General features: G+C 44.1%; 1 protein-coding gene across 2 annotated transcripts in view; it reads left to right on the top strand.

Annotated features, from left to right (window-relative positions):
- Positions 1 to 26630, top strand: part of OSBPL6 (oxysterol binding protein like 6) — a 334312-nt gene that overhangs the window by 244350 nt on the left and 63332 nt on the right. Inside the window, exons 10-11 of one of the 2 annotated variants that reach the window (XM_068245434.1) lie at positions 8278 to 8370; positions 24574 to 24739. In XM_068245434.1, the coding sequence (XP_068101535.1) occupies positions 8278 to 8370; positions 24574 to 24739 (259 nt within the window). The remainder of the gene's footprint in view (positions 1 to 8277; positions 8371 to 24573; positions 24740 to 26630) is intronic. The other variant, XM_068245435.1, reaches the window with a different exon arrangement.

The following is a 26630-nucleotide window of genomic DNA, read 5'->3' as shown; positions in this document are numbered from 1 at the left end:
TGCCTTGGTAGAGATACTGGAAGCTGCTGCAGTCTATTCACAGCTGCTAAGACCGACATTTCAGCTGACTAAATAAACACAGAACACAATGAAGTGAATTTATTGAGCAACTATCTGTGGAATGAAGACTTTTCATTGTGTGCTGTGCAAAAGCTTGGGTCCACTTAAGGATTTGCGAGGAAAGACCTCGCTTTGTAGCTTTACTTTCCTGGGGCTTCTTTCAGCCCCTAGAAGCCTGTCTGGTCCCTCACAGCTCCATCTTGCTCAAGGGTCCCGCTGTCCGCCTCCTAATTTACCCAGAAATTTAAAAATTAGCAAGTTGTAATTGCAGACTTATGTAGGTGCCCACAGACTCAGGCTGTGCTGATTGATTTATTTAAAGAGAAAATGCTTGGGATGTATATACATCTAACAGGAGTTGCCCACTGAAGGTATAAAAAGTTTTAAAAACAGTTTAAAAATGAAGTAGGTGTTGGCTTACCTCCACAGATGTCACCAATCAACAGTGACAGTCACAAGATTATTCAGCCCTTAAAGAGACACTGAAGCGAAAAAAAAAAATGATGATATAATGAATTGGTTGTGTAGTACGGTTAATTACTAGAACATTGTTAGCAAAAAAAATATTCTCATATCTTTATTTTCAGTTATACAGCTTTTTTTTAATAACATGGCATCATTCTCTAATACTTGCAGTTTACACATTAATCAGCATTCTAAAAGTTTTTGCAGAACAGGCAGTGAACTTTTGACCTGTCCTGAACTGTTTTCTGCAAAAGAAAAACACAATACAGCTGAGATAACCTAATCAGAAGTCAGAGCTCTCCACCACTTTCAAAGTCGCAGAGCTCAATGGCTATTTGCATAGATAACAACTGTACTGGAAATAAATATTAAGGTAGCCATACACTGGTCGATTTGCCATTAGATCGACCAGCTGACAGATCCCTATCTGATCAGAGAGGGATCGTATGGCTGCCTTTACTGCAAACAGATTGTGAATCGATTTCAGCCTGAAACCAATCACCATCTGTGGAGCCGCCGCTGCCGCCTGTCCCCCCCCCTCCCCCGCATACATTACCTGAAGCTGGCTCTGGGTCCTCTTCTCCGCGCTGCACCCCGCACCGCATCCCAGCATACACTGTGTCACTCCGTGACCAGGAAGTTCAAATAGAGCGCCCTCTATTTGAACTTCCTGGTCACTGGAGTGACACAGGAAGTTAATGTACGCTGGGATGGAAGCAAGAGAAAAGCGCGGAGAAGACGCAGAGAAGATGCCCGGGAGCCAGCGTCAGGTAATGTATAACTGTATCGGATCGGCCGCCGCTAGCGACGCGCTCCCTACCCGCGGGCGATCGACGGAAGTAACCCGCACGGCGCGGCCGACGGACCGATCCGATTTCGGGAGGAAATCGGATCGGCGGGTGCGTTTAGCGCAAATGATTGGCAGCAGATTCGATCCCAGTGATTGAATCTGCTGTCGAATCGGCGGCAAATCGGGCCAGTGTATGGCCAGCTTAAGACTTATGTCTCAGCTCCTAATGCTTTATTTCTTAGCTGTACTACACAACCAATTCATTATATCATAAACATTTTTTCGCTTCAGTGTCTCTTTATTCAAAGTGGTGGGATCAATGAGGTATGAGCTCCTATTTGGCCTCAATTCACTATGCAGTTTTGACTAGTCTACAGATGTTTTTTTGTCTACTGATGGTTTGGTGTAATGTTTTAGACCTGGTCTAACATTAAGTAATTACACAATTCACAAAGGCAATCAAGGCGTAACCACACCGACTTTTTCTGACAGAGTTTAGACCAACTGATTTCTGTAGGTAAAGTAATTCTGTGAGGTATTTTAGATGTGAGGATGGAACCTTTTGAATTAATTATGCAGGACTTTAATTGTATGCAGAGGAGAGATCATCAAAGGAGAAGGCTGTCAGTCATAGCTACTCATTTGTGAATTGGATCTTTTGATCATTTCCCCTGCTTTACCCACCTAATTACTAAATGGTTTAGACCAGGTTTAAAACAGATCTAAAACACTTGGTAACAGTGAATTCCCCTTTGATGAAACTGATCAAACCATCAGTAGACTAAAAACCATCAGTAGACTAGTCTAAGCTGCTTAGTGAATTGAGGCCTATGTAGCATTATAGTTCTTGGGTTAATATTTTATGAAATATATTTAGAAACCACACTGGAAGGGGCCCTGTTAACCTGAGGAGGAATGCCCATTCCCCACATTCTTGTTTGGTGGTTATTTTTGGGTAACCTGGGCTTGTAGGTGCCTATTCTGCTAGTATTACTTACCTTTGCAATATGTACCTACATATTGGACATTTGGGGTTTCCGTGCTTTTGGAAGGTTTTTTGCAGTATCTGAAATATTTTTGCATTGTACTATGGATCCTGCTATCCTCTAATCTGCATACTTCTCAGTAACCTTTGCTACAGGTCATGTTGGAAAATCCTAGCCCCTGAATAGCAGACAATATTTAAATCCACTGTATGTTTTCTGGATCACATATGATATCCCCAATGGAGATGTTTAGATATATCTGCATATATATATTTATAACAAAAATCTCTTTGGTTTTACATCAGAGACCACATTTCAGAAAACCACTTAGGGTCATTTACTGTATATGAATACCAAGGAAGGGGTCTGCATCAAGGTTCTGCCACCACATCTTACTACATCAGAACCACCACTCTCATTGGTCCTGATGTAACTGTGCATCGCATCTGCTGGTGTCCAAAGTAATGTAGGATGCTGAAAAATGATAAGCCAACTCCATGTATGTTTAGAAGGGGTTTGACGCCCCTGAGACATTGTGTCAGTGGGAAATAACCATTCAGTAAATATGACAATAACTGAATGCGCTAACGAGTCCAGGTAAACGGTCCTCTGTTTGCGTAGAGTACTACGCCACTTAATTTTCCGGTGATTAAACTGCTGGAAAAACAAGCATGCACACAAGGATGCCTGCTTGAATGTGTCCATACTTTTACCTTTTTGAGATATGTTTAATTTTAGGGCAACTCATTGACTTTTGTTTTTCATTATAAATGTGTCCAGTATAACAATGCTACTTATATGGCTGTTATGCTGATTTCATCCATCTGCTAATGCCTGATTCACAACCAAAACAAGTCTGTTGGTTAGGTGCTCTTAGCACACTGGATGACTTCTGAGAGCAAGAAAGCGATAACAAGGGTCAATAGTTCATCCATTTGAGTCCTGGCATACTTTAATGAATATGTCACTGAGCAGAGACAATGAAACTATAAAAACGTAAAAGCCAGATTTAAATATAAAATAAGACTGTGGGATATCTAAAAAAGTAAATTGCTTATCTCACCAATTTATTTTAACCTCTGATGTCCTTTAAGCTTGGTAAACAGGTATGAGACTGGCAGGGATACAGGCACTATCTCGCAGGCAATTGTGCAGGGCCAAGGCAGTATGGTTATGATGCTATGGTGTTTGTGGGGTGGGGGTAATGAAGTACCACACAGGGAGCATGACAGAGCAGGCAGGCAGGGTGAGAGGGGAGAACAATGCCCTCAGCTGAGATACTGGGGGGGGGGGGGGGGGGGGACCGGGGGACCGATGTACACACACAAGAGTCTTGGCAAGGGTGGTAATTATTGGCGGCCTTGGAAAAGCTTAATCTATCGTGTGTACTTGAAGGCAAAGAAGCAACGTAACGGCCAGAGAATATATGCACAGATGGCAGCCACTACATTTCTTTGCTTGCTGTAACTCCGTGGAGCTCAGAGCTATAATCCTGTATTGCTAGGATTATGGGAAAACCCATTTTAGGGCCCATTCACACTGAGGGGCGCTTTCCGGCAGCATTGCAGGGCTTTGCTGATTGCCATTGATCCTCACAGTGCTGTGACACATGTACCCCTATGGGATTATCCTCAATGCAGTGTTTTCAGTTTGCAAAAGTGCTGCACACTTTTCAGAGCGATTGCTATTCTTATTCACAAATGAGAATTGCAAAGTGCAATCACCATAAAATGACAATGCAAAATAGCGATTGCATTTGCTAGGCAATAGCGGTCACGTTTCGCGACTTCTAGTGTGAATGGACCATAAATATTTTAGAAGTGTAGTTTTACAGCCCATTTTAGCTGAAAGATTCATGTGATATCACTTGTCAGTTAACGGGGCACTACAGCGAAAAACTGTAAAATTTAAAATATGTGCAAACATATACAAATAAGAAGTACATTTTTTCCAGAGTAAAATGAGCCATACATTACTTTTCTCTTATGTTGCTGTCACTTACAGTAGGTAGTAGAAAGCTGACAGAAGTGACAGGTTTTGGACTAGTCCATCTCTTTATAGGGGATTCTCAGGGATGTATTTATTTTCAAAAGCACTTAGTGCATGGCAGTTGCTCTGTCCAACTGCCCAAAAAATGTGTAGGGAGCAGGGAAGCTGGCCAGCATCATTGTTTAATTTTTTTGGGGGGGATATCTTTATAAAGAATTAAAGCCTTGCTGAGAATCCCCTATGAAGAGATGGACTAGTCCAAAACCTGTCACTTCTGTCAGATTTCTACTGCCTGCTGTAAGTGACAGCAACATAGGAGAAAAGTAATTTATGGCTCATTTTACACTGGAAAAAAATCTACTTCTTATTTGTATATGTTTGCACATATTTTAAATTTTACAGTTTTTCGCTGTAGTGCCCCTTTAATTCCAGGTTTCTTCATAGCAGTGAACAAAGCAGAAACTGTAGTGACAAGACATACAGCCGTGCCAATATTGATTTTAGAATCATGCTTGTCATAATCTACACGCTGTACAGATCATCATAAGGGGCTGCTGAATAGCGGCAAGGTTACTTTGATGACTCAGGTCTGTCACATACAATTGTAAATGGATCTATTATTCCCATGCCATGAATAGCTGGAGGATAGACTTGGCCGGAAACTGCTGCATAATACAGAATAGATCATGTAAACAGTAGCTATACATTGTTGTTCTTTTGTATGTTTGCATTGAACTGTCAGACTCCTGCTGTATGGAAGAAGAGTTGAGGTCCGCAAATCAAAAACTGCTGCAGTGTATTCTTCTAGATGTTATTTATGTCAAGGCATACTGTATTTTTCGGACTACGAGACGTTCCTGACCATGAGACACACACACCTAGGTTTAGAAGACAGGAACCAGGGAAAAAAATATTTGCTAAACTTGGTGCTTTCATGGTGAAGGGGCATCTTGTGGATTATGCCTACTTTGTACCTCTTGTGTCTCTCTGTGTCCTTCTCTGTCCCCCTTGTGTTCTCCTCTGTCCTCCTTTTGTCCTCCTCCATTGCGGTGGGTTGGAGGTTCATATTGGCAGGGGTTCACAAGTCAGGAACTCCCTGCATTTGGACTATAAGACACAGTGACTTTTTCCCCCACTTCCGGGGAGAAAAAGTGAGTCTTATAGTCCGAAGACTATATCTTCTAGATGAAATGGAATTTCGTACTTTGAGCCTTGTAGTGTATATCTTTGGTGCAGTGTTTTAATTAATAATAACACCAAAAAATATGACTGGCTTAGAGTTAGCAGGTCGCAGTGCTGCTTGTTGTGGCACGACCCCATACAGTACAAGAGAGGGCCATCTGTCCACTGTGATAAAATGTAATTGGCTTGAGCACTGTGCACTGTATTATGTGAATGGGTCCTAATTTAAAAAGTTTACTTTTCAGCTGCCAAATCTTTTAAATGAAGCAGATGGGCTAAAACAAATGATATATTCATAGTAAAGCCCAAATCCATTTTTTTCTCATCTCTGCTTAACCATTTACCGCCATCCTAACGTATTAAAACGTCATGCTTACCTCTATTAACAGCAACATGACGTTTTAATACGTCGCGCATTCCCGCCGCTGCTACCGCCGTGTGTCCGCCGCTACCGCCGCCATTACCGTCGGGATCCCGTGCTGGGCGATTGGGGAAGAGGACTGAACAGTCCTCTACCCAATCGCAGTGCCTGGAGTGAATGGACGTGACCGCGAACAGCGGCTACGTCCATTCACATAAACAGGAAATGTAACAGTTTAATAAAGTGTGCAAAAAAAAAAAAAAAAAAAGTGAACACGTCCTATGAGTGTTCACCAGCGCCATCTTGTGGCCAAAAAGTATTACACTTACAAAATACATACATTTTCAAGTATATACACATCATTAATAAAATTACACTTCCAACCCTCCCCCCCAAAAAAAACACTTGTAAAAAAAAAAATCAGCTTAAAAAAAATAAATAAATAGTTGCCTTAGGGACTCAGCTTTTTTTATTCTATATTTTATGGGGGAAAATTAATTTTAATTTATTACATAGGGGCTTATAGTTATGGCCAGAACAAACAGAAAAATAACCACTTATATTTCAAAATAATATACTGTCGCCATACATTGTGGTAGGGACATAATCTAAACGGTTTAATTATCGGGACCACTGGGCAAATAAAACGTGTTTGTTTTATCCACAGGAGAATGTTTAATTTTAAAACTATAAAGGCTGAACACTGAGAAATAATGATTTTTTTTCTTTTTTTTTCTGTTTTTCTCATTAAAATGCATTTAGAATAAAAAAATTCTTAGCAAAATGTACTATCCACAGAAAGCCTAATTGGTGGCGAAAAAAACGAGGTATAGATCATTTTCTTGTGATAAGTAGTAATAAAGTTATTAGGGAATAAAAGGGAGGAGCGCTGACAACTGAAAATTGCTCTGGTCCGTTAGGATAAAAACCCTTGGGGGTGAACTGGTTAATAGGAAAACAGGCCCTCATTTTTTTCTTTTGGTGGGGAGTTGGGGAGGACAACAGTTTTTTCTCTCTTGGTAAGCTAGTTGCTTATTCTTGTATCACAACAGCTTTGAACTCTTTTCAATGGGGAACACCTTCCTTCTGTTAAATAAGGGGGAGGATGATTGCCAGGCCAGGTCCACCACCTCCCAACCACTATGCTATGTCCTTCTGTGCCCCATGCATTGTGCAACCCTTTGAGCCCTGCTCACATCCCCTTCCCTAGTGATAAATGTCCTGGTGACTAACTGCCATGCAGGGGCATAACTGCAAAACATAGGGCCCACCAGCAACACTTTTATGGAGCCCTCCAATGTTCAAACTCTTTGCTTGTCTTCCCCTAGTGACCCTCACAGCCTGAGGGCCCATCTTGCAAGGGTCATAAAATAAGTGTGGCCATCATAATCTTCACAACCATACCAAGTGTAGCCACAAAAACACCTTATCTGAAGGGCGTGCCTCTTTTTCAAAATGAGTGAAGTAGTAGTGCACCCCCTTAGAGCTCTGGACCCTCCTGCAATCACATGGACTACTCCCATCTAGTTATGCCCCTGCTGCCATGTCAGTGGTGATAAGGAAGTACAGGTAGGTGGGTTAATATGTGCCATATGCCTACCTTCTAGAAGGCACTACAGTAGGCCCATATTGCTGCAGTGACACAGCATCTGAGTAACATTGCAGGTACTTCACTGTGTGTGTGTGTGTGTGTGTGTACTGTGTGTGTGTGTACTGTGTGTGTGTGTGTACTGTGTGTACTGTGTGTGTACTGTGTGTACTGTGTGTGTGTGTACTGTGTGTGTGTGTGTGTGTGTGTGTGTGTACTGTGTGTGTGTGTGTGTGTGTGTGTGTGTACTGTGTGTGTGTGTACTGTGTGTGTGTACTGTGTGTGTGTGTGTGTGTGTGTGTGTGTGTGTGTGTGTGTGTGTGTGTGTGTGTGTGTGTGTGTGTGTGTACTGTGTGTGTGTACTGTGTGTGTGTGTGTGTGTACTGTGTGTACTGTGTGTGTGTTCCTGGGGAATTGGACAGAACGAATTAACTCCCGGACACCTCCTTTAAACGTAACCACACAGATACACTGCAAGGCTGAAAACTTTCCACAGCTTGTTTCAGTGAACCTGCTTCATATTCAGTTCATTTATAATTTGTTTAGTTATTTGTTGTCCTACAGATAAATGCAGAGAAGTGTCGGCTAGCACAGTGTGTGAATGACAACCTGCAGAAAAGCTTTAGGGTTTGTGTTATACTTGTCTTTGTGCTGTCCTTTGTCAGTCCTTCTGAATTCACCTTTTTAGTGTTTTAATGTTAGCGCTCAGATAACCCCACTAATTCCAGGCAACGTCTATGTATTTCTGCCTGAAATGTTCCCTATTGTACCATGTGAGCATGTGTTGTCTATGCTTGTCGCTCTTTGTCTGAAATTTAATGGCTGTCTGTTGCTTTTAATGCTTTGCACAATCTAGGCTAACTGTGTAGATATGTCAAAGAAAGACAAGCGTGCGTCGAGGAGGTGGAGGACAAAAAGTGTCAGCAAAGATGCAAAAATTCAACTTCAGGTACAACTTTAATCCACCCTACCATCCAGTATATAGTATAATGTTTTTGGTTTGGTCTCTCCCATACTGTACATAGGCTTCCTCGGCCCAGGAGCCTAACATTCAAGAAGTACATGTGCAAACGTGGTCTGTGATTATCTTGCTATTTGTCAGATAGAATTGGGTATACATTTTCAGGACAGATTGGTAAATGCTTGGGAATACCTGTAGCTAACTGGGAAAGGATTTTTTCTGAATAAAGCTGGAGTATATCCACTTTATCCACTACTACAGTATATCTACGTCCTCTGTGACTTCATCTAAGCCACAAGGACGTAGATATACGTCTTGTAGCTGAAGCAGTGCTGTACAGGATTGGGCCTGCTCCTGTGCACACCTCCGCCACTATCTGCTGCAGCACTAATTAGTGAAAAGGAATATATGTTCATGAACCAGTAAAATTGATTTTTACCATTAAGAATACTTTTAGTTTCTCAGTTCATAGTGAAAAATACACACTGTAGCATTATTTCAAAATCAAATAGGAACATAATCTAAGTTTTTTGATAAACGGTAGAAATAGCCAAACAAAATTTGTGTTTTTTATCTACAGTAGCGCTTTTTATTTTTAAAATGGAATTGGTAAAACTGAGAAATTTGTTTTTTTTATTATTTTTTTCATCTGTTACCAATTAAAATGCATAGAAAATAAAATTGTTCAACGGCAAAAAATGCCATATGATGAAAGCCTAGTTTGTCCTGAAATAAACAAAAAAAATATATATATATATATATATATATATATATATATATATATATATATATATATGTATGTATATATATATATATATATATATATATATATATATATATATATATACATACATACATACACATATACACACACACACAAACACACACACTGTACATTGCGTGAAAATATTGGCAGTAATTAGTTATATTACCTCTGACACCTTAGCTTAAAATAAATCACACAGTACATCACTTGCGATGTCGTGCATTATTTTTTTCGACAGTAAGCGCAGCAGTATGATTAATATACCAGTAATTTATATACACTGATAGTTACAGGATTCTGCTTCTGCTGTGTTCCTGCTCTAACCCCTTTCTATAATAACTTGTTTATTACTGTATGTGTACAGTGTCCTCTGTACGTGTCAGTATTAAAGAGACTCTGTAACCTCAAAAACATCCCCTGGGGGGTACTCACCTCGGGTGGGGGAAGCCTCCGGATCCTAATGAGGCTTCCCACGCCGTCCTCTGTCCCACGGGGGTCTCGCTGCAGCCCTCCGAACAGCCGGCGACAGACCCGACTGTAAAATCAATATTTACCTTTGCTGGCTCCAGCGGGGGCGTTGTGGCTGCTTTCCGCTCCGAACTACACGGAAACACCCGATCTCAGTCGGGTCCGCTCTACTGCGCAGGCGCTGGAAACTTGCGCAGTAGAGCAGACCCGACGGCGATCGGGTATTTCCGTGCAGTTCGGAGCCGACAGCCGTCAGAGCGCCTGCGCAGGAGCCGGGAAGGTAAATAATGACGTCATCTTGTATGGAGGGCTGCAGCGAGACCCCCGTGGGACAGAGGACGGCGTGGGAAGCCTCATTAGGATCCGGAGGCTTCCCCCACCCGAGGTGAGTACCCCCCAGGGGATCTTTTGATGTTACAGATCCTCTTTAAGGTCAGTGCACTAATACTGATTGTCCAAAACAGCTGTTCACAGTAGTGTCAGACAGCTTTTCCCAATACAATTACACTGTTTTGCTCTCTACCAGTTTGTGTGTCATGCTGTATGGAGAGGGAAGACATAGGATGTGGCGATCGCGATAGTGATTGGTTATGCTGGAAAACCACACCAGATTTCTAACAACCTATGGGGAACACCTGTAAGCACTTAGAAAACACACCCAAAAAGACCACAGATTATCACTTTGGGCTACTTTAAAGCGAACCCAAAACAAACATTTTTTTAATTCAAAATATTTAGTTGCACCACTCTGACACATACAAAGATAAATAAACACTCCTTCAAGCCTATGATGAGCATTTCAGTGCATGCTTTTCACCCTTCTCATTGCATAACTAGCGTTATACAGGTGGCAGACATTAGCAATTCCTCCTATGCTGTACACCACCTACTCCACCAGTCTGCCGGATTCTGTCCCGGCAATATGAAAGGAAGTGAGGGGTACCTCCAATAAATGTAAAATATTTTATATTTGTCATCATGCAGCTGAAAAAAAGGCTGCTATTTATTATTATAATTTAGAAAATAGATTTTATTTCTGAAATCTTGTATTTTTAATTTGTGTCCACTTTAAGGGGAGAAGTATTCAAAATGCAAATATTAAATTAAGTTACTTATATAGAAAATGTATTTTACAAAAATATATAAAACCTACAGGAATGTTAATTATTACCTTTACTTAACATTATTTGTTTTTACTAGTGACAGGCTGTGGCTTTGCGGCGCTCCTGCGGCATGTTACACTGCTCTCAGGAGGCTAAACTGATTGGTTAACATACACGTTTGTTCTTCTTCCCTTGAGGCACGTACACACGCCGTATTGTTACAAACGACGGGTCCATCAGACCCTCCCGCGGGGCGGTCGTTCTGCCGACAGTAGTTTGTGAGTACAGGCTGTTGGCATACTGATGTTTTTGACTGATCCACCGGGATACGCGCCTTAACACTCCTTCTCAGTCCGTAGAAGTGAGGATGGTTTAACCCAGCGGCTTCCACTTTCAGGCTGAGGGGGAAGGTTGGGGAGGGAGAAATAATAATTTACATTCATGTATGTTTTATACACTTTTTTTGTAAATGATACTTTCTACTCCACTCTAGCCACAAATAAATTTCCTTGTCCTGTGCCAACACTCCCTAACAGAGGGAAAATAGTGGGAGTGTGGAAAAGTAGTTGGAGTCAAATAAAACACTTTGAAGGCTGAAAATTCTAGGGCGTGGCTTCACATCCACATTCACGATTGATTATTAGTGGTCTGTGTTTGCACGAAGGTGATTCTAGAGTAGGACAAATGAAGGTCATATGCAGATCTGAGATTGCAGTTGGGTTGGTATCTGGAAACTAGTGTGGAGATGGTGGAGAGCTTTGTAAGTTAGGGTTAGGAATTAAAATGGATCCTCTGGTTTATTGGTAGCCAATCAAGAGCTTGACAGAGAGGAGCTGGAGAGGAAGAGCGAGAAGAAAAATTAATGAGACGAACAGCCGAGTTCAGTACAGATTGGGGGTGGGCCAGTCTGTTAGTTGGTAGTCCACATAGTACTATGTTACAATAGTCCAGACAAGATATAAGAGCATGTACTAATATTTAAGTAGTGTCCTGAGTGAGAACAGATTTGCTGGGAAATATGTTTTTGAGTTGGAGATGACAGGAGCTGGTTAGGGAATGAATGTGAGGAATAAAAGAGAGAGAGGAGTCAAATATTACCCCTAAGCACCATGCTTTTGGAACTGAAGTTATTTGTGTGTTATTAACATTTCTTGTCGTATCAGGCAGAGAGGTAGACAGAGACGGTTTTAAAATGATTAGTTGATTAGTTCTGTTTTGCTCATATTAAGTTTTAAGAATTAAGAGGTCATGAAAGAGGATATAGCAGACAAGCAATCAGGAACATTTGTGAGGAGGGAGTTAAAGAGACTTAGAGATGAAAAAAGATAATAGATTTATACATACCTAGGGCATCCTCCTGCCCCATCCGCATGGATCACTCCCATGCTGGCATCCTCTGCCTTCTCTGTCGCCGATACCGGGTGCCAAAACTTCGTCCAGTCAGGGCCAGTCGACGCAAGAGCAGTGCGCTCCTTCTGTACTGCACAGGTGCATGCGTAAGGCAGGCGCCCTGGAGAGACTGAGGGAGTGCATAAAACTGGCTGAAGTTACGGGACCTGGTACCGGCGATAGAGAAGGTTGAGGACAGCGGTGTGGGACTGGAGGAAGCCCCAGGTATGTATAAATCTATTATCTTATTTAGTCTCTGAGTCTCTTTAAGAACTAGGTCCGTGAGGTACAGTTGTGTATAGTCCGTATATAAGTAGTATTGAAAACCAAATGAGTTGATTAAGTTGTCAAGACCGTGCATGTAGATGGAAAAGAGGAGGGGGCCAAGGATAGAACCTTAAGGTACCCCCACAGGTAAAGAATGGGGAAAGGAGATCTGATTTGAGTAAGAGATTGTGAAAGACCTTTCAGAGAGAGAGGAAAATATTCAGGAGAGAGCGAGGCCCTTTATACCTAGTAGTGGTGTCACAACAGCCTTTTTGAATGAGGATAGAAAAATACCAGTGGAGAAAAGATAGGTTACAGTATTATTTAATTTCTGTAGTACCAGTTTCTGGAATGTGAGAAGGGTGCCTTTACTGCATGCTGAAATCCAACAATTGTTCAACACTATACAGGCCAGGAAAGCAGGGCACAAAGTCATACATTACCCTGAACAAGAATCAGGCTGCTATTGCTGTGCACAGATTTAACAGCTACCGTAACTATATAATTATACAGTAGTGTTTATTCTAAAAATAGTCACAGTCAAGATCTTAAATGTAAACTGATTCTCCGCTAAAAAAGAGGGCATTTACTTTGTGCTGTCCTTGAGATAAAACTTGTGTAAGAATCCCATATAGCAGCGCTGATTAACTATTGAGAGACAGAGCTTTGCAGCTTATTCACATTCCACACACTTCTTCAGCAGAAAGCCTGAGAGATCCTTTACTTGGAAACAGTCAATGGGATTACCCAGAATCCAGCCAGGCCCCCAGGAGGGTTTTATCACTGTACCGTGCATCCCTAGACTGACGTTTACACACCGAGCTTGTCCATTTCATGTGAAAGTAGCAGATGATCTGTGCATGTGTCCAGTATGAGAGAGAAGTCTACTGGATAATCTCTGCTATTGTGAGCATGGACTGGCAGTGTAAACATTTCTCTGGGAATATGGCATAGACAAGGTCTACATGCAGTGGGAGACTCCGATATGTTGCCATCTCCTTCTTGCCTTGCACTGGCTACTGTGCTGCTATATTTATTTTCCTTTCTTTTACTATTGACGTGCAGGTCATTTTTGTTTTTGAAGCACTTTGTATTGTTTCAAGGGCTTCTAATCTATTTTTTAGGTGCTGTGGAAACATAGGCCCCCTCTCACATTTATTTTGGGAGTGCCCAAAGGCTGAAAAATTTGGGGTAAAATCAAAACTTTTATCAAAAATAAATATTTAAACTAGAAATCCAACTTAATATTTATCAAGCCCTTTTATGGTTCCCCAACTCCTAGAAGCTTTAGCCGGTTAAACCATGATAGACTTCTGGCTGCATACATGGTTATTGCCTTTAATACGTACAGAGGCAGGTGGACCTGTAGGTTTGTATACTCCTGTCTTTAATTAATTAGGAAGTACATATGGATCAGTTTAGGCAGCGAAGTATAAGGAGGGGTTTCATGGCACGATGATCACTTTGTCATTGGCCAACAATAGGCATCCAAGCACTCGCTGAAGCCATGTTTGTGTTTTGCCTGCTTGCAGTAATAGAGCTTGTTATATAGCAGAGATGCTGTGGTGAGAGGTGCTGTGTATGCTTAGGAATATAAATTACACCTTACCACATGCGATATGTGGAATTCTACATGTATTTCATGTTCCATTTTTTCTTTACTAAAGTCCTGTTATGGTATTGAATTTTCTGTTGCTAGATCCTAATTTTACCTCACACATAAATACCCCCTTGGAATTGTATTTGGTGATTATTTGGCTCTTAAACAAGACCCGAGGCTGTGTCGTGGGGAGGGGCGCAGGGGATAATAGATGGGACACAGGGGCACGTTCCCTGCTGCAGGACATGCCTCTGTGGCCCCTCCCCCCCATGCCGCTCTCTGAGTGGGGGGAGGGGGGCATGCAAGTGGCACTATGCTGTAAGAACTTATACTTCCTGTAGGGACACACTACACCAGGGGGTGTGTTCACTAAACTGCGTTAAAGTGGATCCGAGATGAAAAACTAACTATAACAAGTAACTTGTCTATATATCTTATCTAAAGTTTAGATAGTTAACACAGCAAATCTAGCTGCAAACCGCTTTAATAGAAAATGATTATTTCTTCCTGTGATACAATGACAGCAGCCATGTTGTTTGTAAACATTACACAGAGGCAGGCTTATCTGTATCTTGAGCAAAAAAAACTAATCCACCTCCTCCACCCTCCTCCCCTCTGCCTCTGAAATCAATGCCTAGTAACACCTCCTCCTCCTCCTGCCCAGACTGAGCTCCCATGAGCCCTTGCTACTGCCAAGGCTCTCTGAAAACCAGTGGGCGTGGTTTATTTAGTTTATAGGGAATTAGAGTATTAAAACAAAAACAAAAAAGTATTTGGCTTGATGAATGCCCTATAAACCATAGGAAAGGAACACAATTATGCAATGAGTAAAAGTTCACCTCGGATCTACTTTAAGCAGTTAAGCATTCTGCTCTACTCATCGTGCTGTAAGACCATACGCATGTAATTCATGTATGCTAAACACACTGAAATGCATACACCCCCAGGTGAGGCAATCAGTCATGGCAAATTGTCAGAGAGGATGCCAGTGATATTTAGATTTCAGGCAAAAAATACTCAGGACCAATCATGTACATAGCTTTAGTATAAAAAAAATCTTTTTGGTCCTTTGTAGCCCCTTACAGACTCCAATGAGTTCTGGTTCATCATGAGCTTGCTGGGTAGTGTGTAACTCTGGGTGTTTCAAGTCCTACTCAATTCAGCCACATTAATCCATGCCATGCACTGATGAGGATCAACCAATTCGAAACAGACTGTATACATGTCGGATTATTGTGGCTCTGTACAATTAAAAAGCTAACCCATCATTGCATTCCATCAGTTCTGGAGGTGTGGGTAGCTTACAGGGGCAACAAATGATAATTTGCATATTCAGCAGTGATGCATTGTGGGAGACATCATATGCTCACTCCAACCTGAATTATCGCAAATACCTTCTGTTTTAAGAAGGCAGAATTTGTTTTGCTCAACATTTTAGTAAGAGGGCTTTTTGGTCTTTTATAGCCCCTTACACACCCCAATGAGTTCTGATTCACCATGAGCTCGCTGGGTGTCTAACTTTTTAGTATTGTTGGGATTTTAATTTTTGAATAGGGGGATCTACCCAAGGGGCAGGGACTATCTTAAAGGGAACCTAAACTGAGAGGGATATGGATGTTTCCTTTTAACCTTCCTGGCGGTAAGCCCGAGCTCGGGTTATGCCGCGCAGGAGGATTTCTCAGGCCCTGCTGGGTCGATTTGCATACTTTTTTTTTGCAACACGCAGCTAGCACTTTGCTAGCTGCGTGTGCATTCCGATCGCCGCCGCTCCGCGATGATTCGTTGCTGATCGCCGCGCCACCCCCCCCCCCCCCAGACCCCGTGCGCTGCCTGGCCAATCAGTGCCAGACAGCGCTGAGGGGTGGATCGGGACTCCCTTAGACGTCAAGACGTCCATGACGTCGGTGACGTCATACCGCCCCATGGCCATGGGAAGCCCTTCAGGAAATCCCGTTCTTTGAACGGGATTTCCTGATCAAAGATCGCCGGAGGCGATCGAAGCGGGCGGGGGGGATGCCGCTGTACAGCGACTATCCTCGCTACATGATTAAAAAAAATTAAAATTTTGAAAATAGTGCTGCGCTGCCCCCTGGCGGTTTCTAATAGACCGCCAGGAGGGTTAAGCAATACCAGCTGCCTGGCAGCCCTGCTGATCTCTGGCTGCAGTAGTGGCTGAATCACACACCTGAAACAAGCATGCAGCTAATCCAGTCTGACATCAGTCAGAGCACCTGATCTGCATGCTAGTTCGGAGGCTGCGGCTAAAAGTATTAAGAGACACAGGATCAGCAGGAGATTCGGGCAACAGGTATTATTGAAAAAGGGAAAAAACCATATCCTTCTCAGTTTAGGTTCCTTTTAACCCCTGCTAGTCTTATTGCTGCGGCTTGTAATACTGCAACAAATGCAGCTTTGAAAAGTAGGCAAACATTATTAGATTTGTGTGTGTGTGGGGGGGGGGGGGGGGGGGGAGGGCAAGGTTTTATAGATTAGACATCCGATTTGATTGAAAAATACTTTTTTTTCCTTACTAGGTCTAGAGTTACATATACCTTTTGTTTATCTCATCATGGGGTTAAACGTATACAGAAAGAGCATGTTAAGATAATCCACCTTTATGCAATTTGTGTAGTGAGTTACGCAAATTGCGTAACGTGCTATATACATGCACGGCTTACATTGCTTGAGTTACATGCAACCTAAGTGGGGCATATACTGTATATAGCGTATTATGCAATTTGCACAACTCGCTATGCAAATTTGCACGAATGTCATAATCCTAAAGTGTGCTATACGCACGCGTGAAGATTAATGTTCTGCTAGTGAATCAACCTCAATGTCACATGGTGTTTCAGGTACGCTTTAACCACTTGAGGACCTAGGGCTTTCTACCCCTTAAAGGGATACTGTAGGGGGGTCAGGGGAAAATGAGTTGAACTTACCCGGGGCTTCTAACGGTCCCCCGCAGACATCCTGTGTTGGCGCAGCCACTCACCGATGCTCCGGCCCCGCCTCCGGTTCACTTCTGGAATTTCAGACTTTAAAGTCTGAAAACCACTGCGCCTGCGTTGCCGTGTCCTCGATTCCGCTGATGTCATCAAGAGCGCACAGCGCATGCCCAGTATGGTCTGTGTCTGCGCAGTACTCTCCTGGTGACATCAGCGGGAGCGAGGACACGGGCGTGCAGGCGCAGTGGTTTTCTGACTTTAAAGTCAGAAATTCCAGAAGTGAACTGGAGGCGGGGCCGGAGCATCGGTGAGTGGCTGCGCCAACACAGGATGTCTGCGGGGGACCATTAGAAGCCCCGGGTAAGTTCAGCTCATTTTCCCCCGACCCCCCTACAGTATCCCTTTAAGGACCGGCCACTTTTTTTCCATTCAGACCACTGCAGCTTTCACGGTTTATTGCTCGCTCATACAACCTACCACCTAAATGAATTTTGGCTCCTTTTCTTGTCACTAATAAAGCTTTCTTTTGGTGCTATTTGATTGCTCCTGCGATTTTTACTTTTTATTATATTCATCAAAAAAGACATGAATTTTGGCAAAAAAATGATTTTTTTAACTTTCTGTGCTGACATTTTTCAAATAAAGTAAAATTTCTGTATACATGCAGCGCGAAAAATGTGGACAAACATGTTTTTGATAAAAAAAAAAAAACATTCAGTGTATATTTATTGGTTTGGGTAAAAGTTATAGCGTTTACAAACTATGGTGCAAAAAGTGAATTTTCTCATTTTCAAGCATCTATGACTTTTCTGACCCCCTGTCATGTTTCATGAGGGGCTAGAATTCCAGGATAGTATAAATACCCCCCAAATTACCCCATTTTGGAAAGAAGACATCCCAAAGTATTCACTGAGAGGCATAGTGAGTTCATAGAAGATATTATTTTTTGTCACAAGTAAGCGGAAAATGACACTTTGTGAGAAAAAAAAAAAAAGTTTCCATTTCTTCTAACTTGCGACAAAAAAAAAATGAAATCTGCCACGGACTCACCATGCCCCTCTCTGAATACCTTGAAGGGTCTACTTTCCAAAATGGGGTCATTTGTGGGGTGTGTTTACTGTCCTGACATTTTGGGGGGTGCTAAATTGTAAGCACCCCTGTAAAGCCTAAAGGTGCTCATTGGACTTTGGACCCCTTAGCGCAGTTAGGCTGCAAAAAAGTGCCACACATGTGGTATTGCCGTACTCAGGAGAAGTAGTATAATGTGTTTTGGGGTGTATTTTTACACATACCCATGCTGGGTGGGAGAAATATCTCTGTAAATGACAATTTGTTAATTTTTTTTACACACAATTGTCCATTTACAGAGATCTTTCTCCCACTCAGCATGGGTATGTGTAAAAATACACCACAAAACACATTATACTACTTCTCCTGAGTACGGCGATACCACATGTGTGGCACTTTTTTGCACCCTAACTGCGCTAAAGGGCCCAAAGTCCAATGAGTACCTTTAGGATTTCACAGGTCATTTTGAGAAATTTCGTTTCAAGACTACTCCTCACGGTTTAGGGCCCCTAAAATGCCAGGGCAGTATAGGAACCCCACAAATGACCCCATTTTAGAAAGAAGACACCCCAAGGTATTCCGTTAGGAGTATGGTGAGTTCATAGAAGATTTTATTTTTTGTCAAAAGTTAGCGGAAAATGACACTTTGTGAAAAAACACAATTAAAATCAATTTCCGCTAACTTGTGACAAAAAATAAAATCTTCTATGAACTCGCCATACTACTAACGGAATACCTTGGGGTGTCTTCTTTCTAAAATGGGGTCATTTGTGGGGTTCCTATACTGCCCTGGCATTTTAGGGGCCCTAAACCGTGAGGAGTAGTCTTGAAACGAAATTTCTCAAAATGACCTGTGAAATCCTAAAGGTACTCATTGGACTTTGGGCCCTTTAGCGCAGTTAGGGTGCAAAAAAGTGCCACACATGTGGTATCGCCGTACTCGGGAGAAGTAGTATAATGTGTTTTGGGGTGTATTTTTACACATACCCATGCTGGGGGGGAGAAATACCTCTGTAAATGGACAATTGTGTGTAAAAAAAATCAAAAGATTGTCATTTACAGAAGTATTTCTCCCACCCAGCATGGGTATGTGTAAAAATACACCCCAAAACACATTATACTACTTCTCCCGAGTACGGCGATACCACATGTGTGGCACTTTTTTGCACCCTAACTGCACTAAGGGGCCCAAAGTCCAATGAGTACCTTTAGGATTTCACAGGTCATTTTTGTTTCAAGACTACTCCTCACGGTTTAGGGCCCCTAAAATGCCAGGGCAGTTCAGGAACCCCACTAATGACCCCATTTTAGAAAGAAGACACCCCAAGGTATTCCGTTAGGAGTATGGTGAGTTCATAGAAGTTTTTATTTTTTTGTCACAAGTTAGCGGAAATTGATTTTAATTGTTTTTTTTTTTCACAAAGTGTCATTTTCCGCTAACTTGTGACAAAAAATAAAATCTTCTATGAACTCACCATACTCCGTACGGAATACCTTTGGGTGTCTTCTTTCTAGAATGGGGTCATTTGTGGGGTTCCTATACTGCCCTGGCATTTTAGGGGCCCTAAACCGTGAGGAGTAGTCTTGAAACCAAATGTCGCAAAATGACCTGCGAAATCCTAAAGGTACTCATTGGACTTTGGGCCCCTTAGCGTACTTAGGGTGTAAAAAAAAGTGCCACACAAGTGGTACCGCCGTACTCAGGAGAAGTAGTATAATGCGTTTTGGGGTGTATTTTTACACATACCCATGCTAAGTGGGAGAAATATCTCTGTAAATGACAATTGTTTGATTTTTTTACACACAATTGTCCATTTACATAGAAATTTCTCCCACCCAGCATGGGTATGTGTAAAAATACACCCCAAAACACATTATACTACTTTTCCTGAGTACGGCGGTACCACATGTGTGACACTTTTTTGCAGCCTAGGTGCGCTAAGGGGCCCAACGTCCTATTCACAGGTCATTTTGAGGCATTTGTTTTCTAGACTACTCCTCGCGGTTTAGGGCCCCTAAAATGCAAGGGCAGTATAGGAACCCCACAAGTGACCCCATTTTAGAAAGAAGACACCCCAAGGTATTCCGTTAGGTGTATGGCGAGTTCATAGAAGATTTTATTTTTTGTTACAAGTTAGTGAAAAATGACACTTTGTGAAAAAAAACCAATAAAAATCAATTTCCGCTAACTTTTGACAAAAAATAAAATCTTCTATGAACTCGTCATACACCTAACAGAATACCTTGGGGTGTCTTTTTTTCTAAAATGGGGTCACTTGTGGGGTTCCTATACCGCCCTGGCATTTTACAGGCCCAAAACCGTGAGTAGTCTGGAAACCAAATGTCTCAAAATGACTGTTCAGGGGTATAAGCATCTGCAAATTTTGATGACAGGTGGTCTATGAGGGGGCGAATTTTGTGGAACCGGTCATAAGCAGGGTGGCCTTTTAGATGACAGGTTGTATTGGGCCTGATCTGATGGATAGGAGTGCTAGGGGGGTGACAGGAGGTGATTGATGGGTGTCTCAGGGGGTGGTTAGAGGGGAAAATAGATGCAATCAATGCACTGGGGAGGTGATCGGAAGGGGGTCTGAGGGGGATCTGAGGGTTTAGCCGAGTGATCAGGAGCCCACACGGGGCAAATTGGGGCCTGATCTGATGGGTAGGTGTGCTAGGGGGTGACAGGAGGTGATTGATGGGTGTCTCAAGGTGTGATTAGAGGGGGGAATAGATGCAAGCAATGCACTGGCGAGGTGATCAGGGCTGGGGTCTGAGGGCATTCTGAGGGTGTGGGCGGGTCGATTGAGTGCCCTAGGGGCAGATAGGGGTCTAATCTGATAGGTAGCAGTGACAGGGGGTGATTGATGGGTAATTAGTGGGTGTTTAGGGTAGAGAACAGATGTAAACACTGCACTTGGGAGGTGATCGGACGTCGGATCTGCGGGCGATCTATTGGTGTGGGTGGGTGATCAGATTGCCCGCAAGGGGCAGGTTAGGGGCTGATTGATGGGTGGCAGTGACAGCGGGTGATTGATGGGCGGCAGTGACAGGGGGTGATTGATGGGTGGCAGTGACAGGGGGTGATTGATGGGTGATTGATAGGTGATTGACAGGTAATCAGTGGGTTATTACAGGGGAGAACAGATGTAAATATTGCACTGGCGAATTGATAAGGGGGGGGTCTGAGGGCAATCTGAGCGTGTAGGCGGGCGATTGGGTGCCTGCAAGGGGCAGATTAGGGTCTGATCTGATGGGTAACAGTGACAGGTGGTGATAGGGGGTGATTGATGGGTGATTGATGGGTAATTAGTGGGTGTTTAGAGGAGAGAATAGATGGAAACACTGCGCTTGGGTGGTGATCTGATGTCGGATCTGCGGGCGATCTATTGGTGTGGGTGGGTGATCAGTTTGCCCGCAAGGGGCAGGTTAGGGGCTGATTGTTGGGTGGCAGTGACAGGGGGTGATTGATGGGTGATAGGTGATTGGCAGGTGATTGACAGGTGATCAGTGGGTTCAGGGAAGGCCAGATGTAATTAATGCACTGGCGAATTTATAAGGGGGGGGGGGGGGGTCTGAGGGCAATCTGAGCGTGTGGGCGGGTGATTGGGTGCCCGCAAGGGGCAGATTAGGGTCTGATCTGATAGGTAACAGTGACGGTTGGTGATAGGGGGTGATTGATGGGTGATTGATGGGTAATTAGTGGGTGTTTAGAGAAGCTAACAGATGTAAACAATACATTTGGGAGGTAATCTGACGGCGGGTTTGCGGGCGATCTAATGGTGTGGGTGGGTGATCAGATTGCCCGCAAGGGGCAGGTTAGGGGCTGATTGATGGGTGGCAGTGACAGGGGGTGACAGGGGGTGATTGATGGGTGATAGGTGATTGGCAGGTGATTGACAGGTGATCAGTGGGTTATTACAGGGAAGAACAGATGTAATTAATGCACTGGTGAATTGATAAGGGGGGGTCAGAGGGCAATCTGAGCGTGTGGGCGGGTGATTGGGTGCCTGCAAGGGGCAGATTAGGGTCTGATCTGATAGGTAAAAGTGACAGGTGGTGATAGGGGGTGATTGATGGGTGATTGATGGGTAATTAGTGGGTGTTTAGAGGAGAGAATAGATGTAAACAATGGATTTGGGAGGTGATCTGATGTCGGATCTGCGGGCGATCTATTGGTGTGGGGGGGTGATCAGATTGCCCGCAAGGGGCAGGTTAGGGGCTGATTGATGGGTGGCAGTGACAGGGGGTGATTGACGGGTGATTGACAGGTGATGGACAGGTGATTGACAGGTGATCAGGGGGGATAGATGCATACAGTACATGGGGGGGGGGGGGGTCTGGGGAGAATCTGAGGGGTGGGGGGGTGATCAGGAGGGAGCGAGGGGCAGGGGGGGGATAAAAAAAAATAGCGTTGACAGATAGTGACAGGGAGTGATTGATGGGTGATTAGGGGGGTGATTGGGTGCAAACAGGGGTCTGGGGGGTGGGCAGGGGGGGGGGGGTCTGATGGGTGCTGTGGGCGATATGGGGCAGGGGGGGGGGGGGAATCAGTGTGCTTGGTGCAGACTAGGGTGGCTGCAGCCTGCCCTGGTGGTCCCTCGGACATTGGGACCACCAGGGCAGGAGGCAGCCTGTATAATACACTTTGTAAACATTACAAAGTGTATTATACACTTTGTATGCGGCGATCGTCGGGTTAACATCCCGCCGGCGCTTCCGTATGGCCGGCGGGATGTTGCGGCGGGTGAGCGGCGCCAGGCGGAGGCGGAGGATCGCGTCACGGATGACGCGATCGCTCCGCCCATGCCCATACAAGGACCGCCGCCAATTGTCAATACGGCGGTCCTTGCGGCGTCCACTTCCCGGCCGCCAATTGTATATACGGCGGTCGGGAAGTGGTTAAAGGACAACTGAAGGGAGAATATTATGGAGGCTGCCATATTTATTTCCTTTTAAACAATACCGGTTGCCTGTCAGCCTTGCTGGTCTATTTAGCTAGTGTAGTGTCTGAAAAACACCAGAAACAAGCATGCAGCTAATCTTGTCAGATCTGCATGCTTGTTCAAGGGCTATGGCTTAAAGAGACTCTGAAGCGAGAATAAATCTCTCTTCAGAGCTCATAGTTAGCAGGGGCATGTGTGCCCCTTCTAAACCGCCGCTATTGCGCCGCTAAACGGGGGTCCCTTCACCCCCAAACCCACCCCCGCAAGACTTGGTCGCAGACTTGGTCGCTCCTGGAGGCAGGGCTAACGGCTGCAGCCCTGCCTCCAGTCGTGTCTATCATCGGCGCATCGCCGCCTCTCCCCCGCCCCTCTCAGTGAAGGAAGACTGAGAGGGGCGGGGGAGAGGCGGAGATGCGCGCTGACAGACGCGCGTGGGGCAGGGCTGCGGCGGTTAACCCTGCCCCAACCAGGAAGCCCTCCCCCGCTGCACAGAGGGGATTTGGGGGTGAAGGGACCCCCGTTTAGCGGCGCGGTAGCGGCGGTTTAGCAGGGGCACACATGCCCCTGCTAACTATGAGGTCTGAAGCGAGATTTATTCTCGCTTCAGACTCTTTTTAAAGCAGAACAGAAATAAAAAAAAAAAGTGTTTGACTTACCCGCTGCTTCTGCCAGCCCCTTGCAGCCTTCCTGTCTCGCGCCGGTCCTCCACGATCCTCCGTTCTCCCACTGCCAGCTACTTTCGGTACTGTTGTACAAGTCGACAGCAAGCCGCGTATTTTTCCCGCCCGCAAGTGTCTTGCGCTAAAATTGCAATACGCTATTGCAGAGAAAGATGCACGTGGCCCGGGGCACACAGGAGCAGTTGCGAGTCGACTGAACTGAAAGTAGCTGGCAGCGGGAGAATGGAGGATCGTGGGGGACCGGCGCGGGACAGGAAGGCTGCAAGGGGCTGGCAGAAGCAGCGGGAAAGTTACATTCTTTGTTAGTTTTCTTATTTCAGTTCCGCTTTGAAGTATTAAAGGCAGAGGATCAGCAGGATAGCCAGGCAACTGGTATTGCTTAAAAGGAAATAAATATGGCAGCCTTTATATGCCTCTTGCTTCAGTTGTCATTTAAATCATCAGCTCTCTTTATGCCCTCCTGCCTCTTCCTGGGTATTGAAATCTTCAGTCTCTCACATCTGCTTAGTACTATCCAAGGGAAGCAACCTTCAACCCCGTTAGGGGATGGTGATCACAGGTAGTCTCGGGAACATGCTAGTCAGCCATATTAATTTATCTGTTGTTTTCGGTGTACTTCATCTGATTAATAAGCTTGCTTTATGAAATTTCGCTGAGGACTTTGAACCAGCCACATGTATGTACATATACAGTATATATTTTTATCCCGTGTAGTTTTTTCCTCAGGGAAATGGAATGTGCATATGAAAAATGTATGCGATCGCTCAGGGTCAGAATCGATGCTTATCCAATTAAATATGAATAGGTTTCCTATCTCTTGTGCTTTCCAGGTTAGATGTACAGGAAATTATTAAGTATGATCACATGGGACTTAGTATACTGCAGGCTGGGAAAGTTATTGAGGTTTTATAGAATGAATATGATGAACCGATTAACAGAATTGTATTGTTCATTTCCAGGTACCTCTTAGCACCTCTATGACTCCTGTGCGCCTGCACGCCTCAAACCCAAACCTCTATGCAGATGTGGAGTTTCAGAGTCCTCAGAGTCCTGTAGCTGATGCCCTGGAGATTGCATCTGACTATACCAAACTGCAGGAAGAATTCTGCTTGTTAGCACAGAAAGGTAACCTTTACTTATATTGTAGCGACAGAATTAATATTATACCTCAAATCTGCATAGTTGCAGTTCTTTGGGTTAAAGAAAGACATACGGCCATCAAGTTCAACCAGAAAATAACAAAAGTCCAAGATTGGTTTGCACACCGTTTGAAAATGCTTTATTCTTCAAGTCATATGTCAACGCAATAATTGACCATTGTTTCGGGGCCACGGAGGGTCCTCTTCATCAGAAAGTGCAGACAATACTATTGTCAATTATTGTGTTGACAGATGTCTTAACCTCCATGGCGGTCAATTAAAACCGCCAGGGGGCAGTGCAGCACAATTTTTTTTTTAAATCATGTAGCTAGCCTAGGGCTGTGCAACGGCATCCCCCCACCCTCTCCGATCACCTCCGGCGATAAAGCCCGTCCGAAAATCCCGTTATGAACGTGATTTCCATCAGGGCTTCCCCCGTCGCAATGGCAATGGGTGGGATGACGTCGTGACGTCAAAGGGAGTCCCGATCCACCCCTCAGTGCTGCCTGGCACTGATTGGCCAGGCAGCGCATGGGGGGGGGGGGGCGGCGGGTAGCGGCGGAGCGGCAGCGATCGGGAAGTACACGCAGCTAGCAAAGTGCTAGCTGCGTGTACAAAAAAGAATTATGCAAATCGGCCCAGCAGGGCCTGAGAAATCCTCCTGCGCGGCATAGCCCGTGCTCAGCACGGGCTTACCGCCAGGGAGGTTAAGGTATAAAAACACTTAAGCATTATCAAACGGCGTGCAAACCAGTTTTGGACTTTTGCTGTTACTTTATGGGTGTGGCATTATACCCAGATTACGCACCCACTTAAATATACAGTAAGGTGTGCTACTCCAAACTTACTACCCCATCAACCAGAATAAGGTAAATCACTAGCCTGCATCCTCACATATCCCTGTTTGATCCAGAGGAAGGCAAAAAAGTTTACAAGGCATGGTCCAATTAGCCCCAAAAGGGAAAAATAATCCTTCCTGGATCAACACCACCAGGAATTACCTAGTAATTATAGCCATCGATGTCTTTTAATGCAAGGAAAGCATATAAACCCCCCTTAAACATAGATATAGAGTATGCCATAATTGCTTCCTGTGGTAATACATTCCACATTTTAATCACTTTTACTGTAAAGAACCCTTTCCTAAATAAATGGCTAAAACTTTGTTCCTCCATGTGCAGATCATGTCCCCTAGTCCTTTGCACAAGCTTAATGAAAAAAAAGCTCATCTGCCAAGATTTTATATTGCTCTCTGATGTATTTATACATGTTAATTCGATCTTTTCTAAGGTGTCTTTTCTCCAGACTAAATAAGCCCAGTTTATGTAACTTTTCCTGGAAAGTGAGACCTGCGATCTGTCCACACAGGAGCAGCTTGCTAGTAAGCAATTTGCTAGCAAGCAAGGATTAAAGCATGCCTGCCAACTAGCCTAGTGCATCTTTTTAATAGCACCATCATTTGTACAATCTCCTCTGATCTAAAGCCTCTGAGTTCTGTTTATAATGTTTACATTCGGTTCCTAGCAGTTGGCCTTAATTTTATCACTTGAGTTAGACAAAAAAAATATCTAAAGCCATGTACACACGCTGTACTTTAGCAAACGAAGGGTCCATCAGACACTCCCGCTGATCGGACGTTCTGCCGACAGAAGCACGTGTGTACAAGCTGTCGCTCAGCGGATCTGTCAGAAACAGTCTTATCATTCTGCCAACAGCTTGTACACAGGTGCTACTGGTGGCAGAACGTCCGCCCAGCAGGAGAGTCTGACGGACCCATCGTTTGCTAAAGTACGGCATGTGTATCTGCCTTAAAGCTCGCCAAATGGGCCCCACCAACCAGCCATCGTGTCCCTTTTGTGCCCCCCCCCCCGCCTTTT

This window comes from Hyperolius riggenbachi, chromosome 7 (genome assembly GCF_040937935.1).
Source record: "Hyperolius riggenbachi isolate aHypRig1 chromosome 7, aHypRig1.pri, whole genome shotgun sequence".
Lineage (NCBI taxonomy): Eukaryota > Metazoa > Chordata > Amphibia > Anura > Hyperoliidae > Hyperolius > Hyperolius riggenbachi.
The sequence above is the reverse complement of the archived record's forward strand: the minus strand, read 5'-3'. Positions and strand labels throughout refer to the sequence as shown.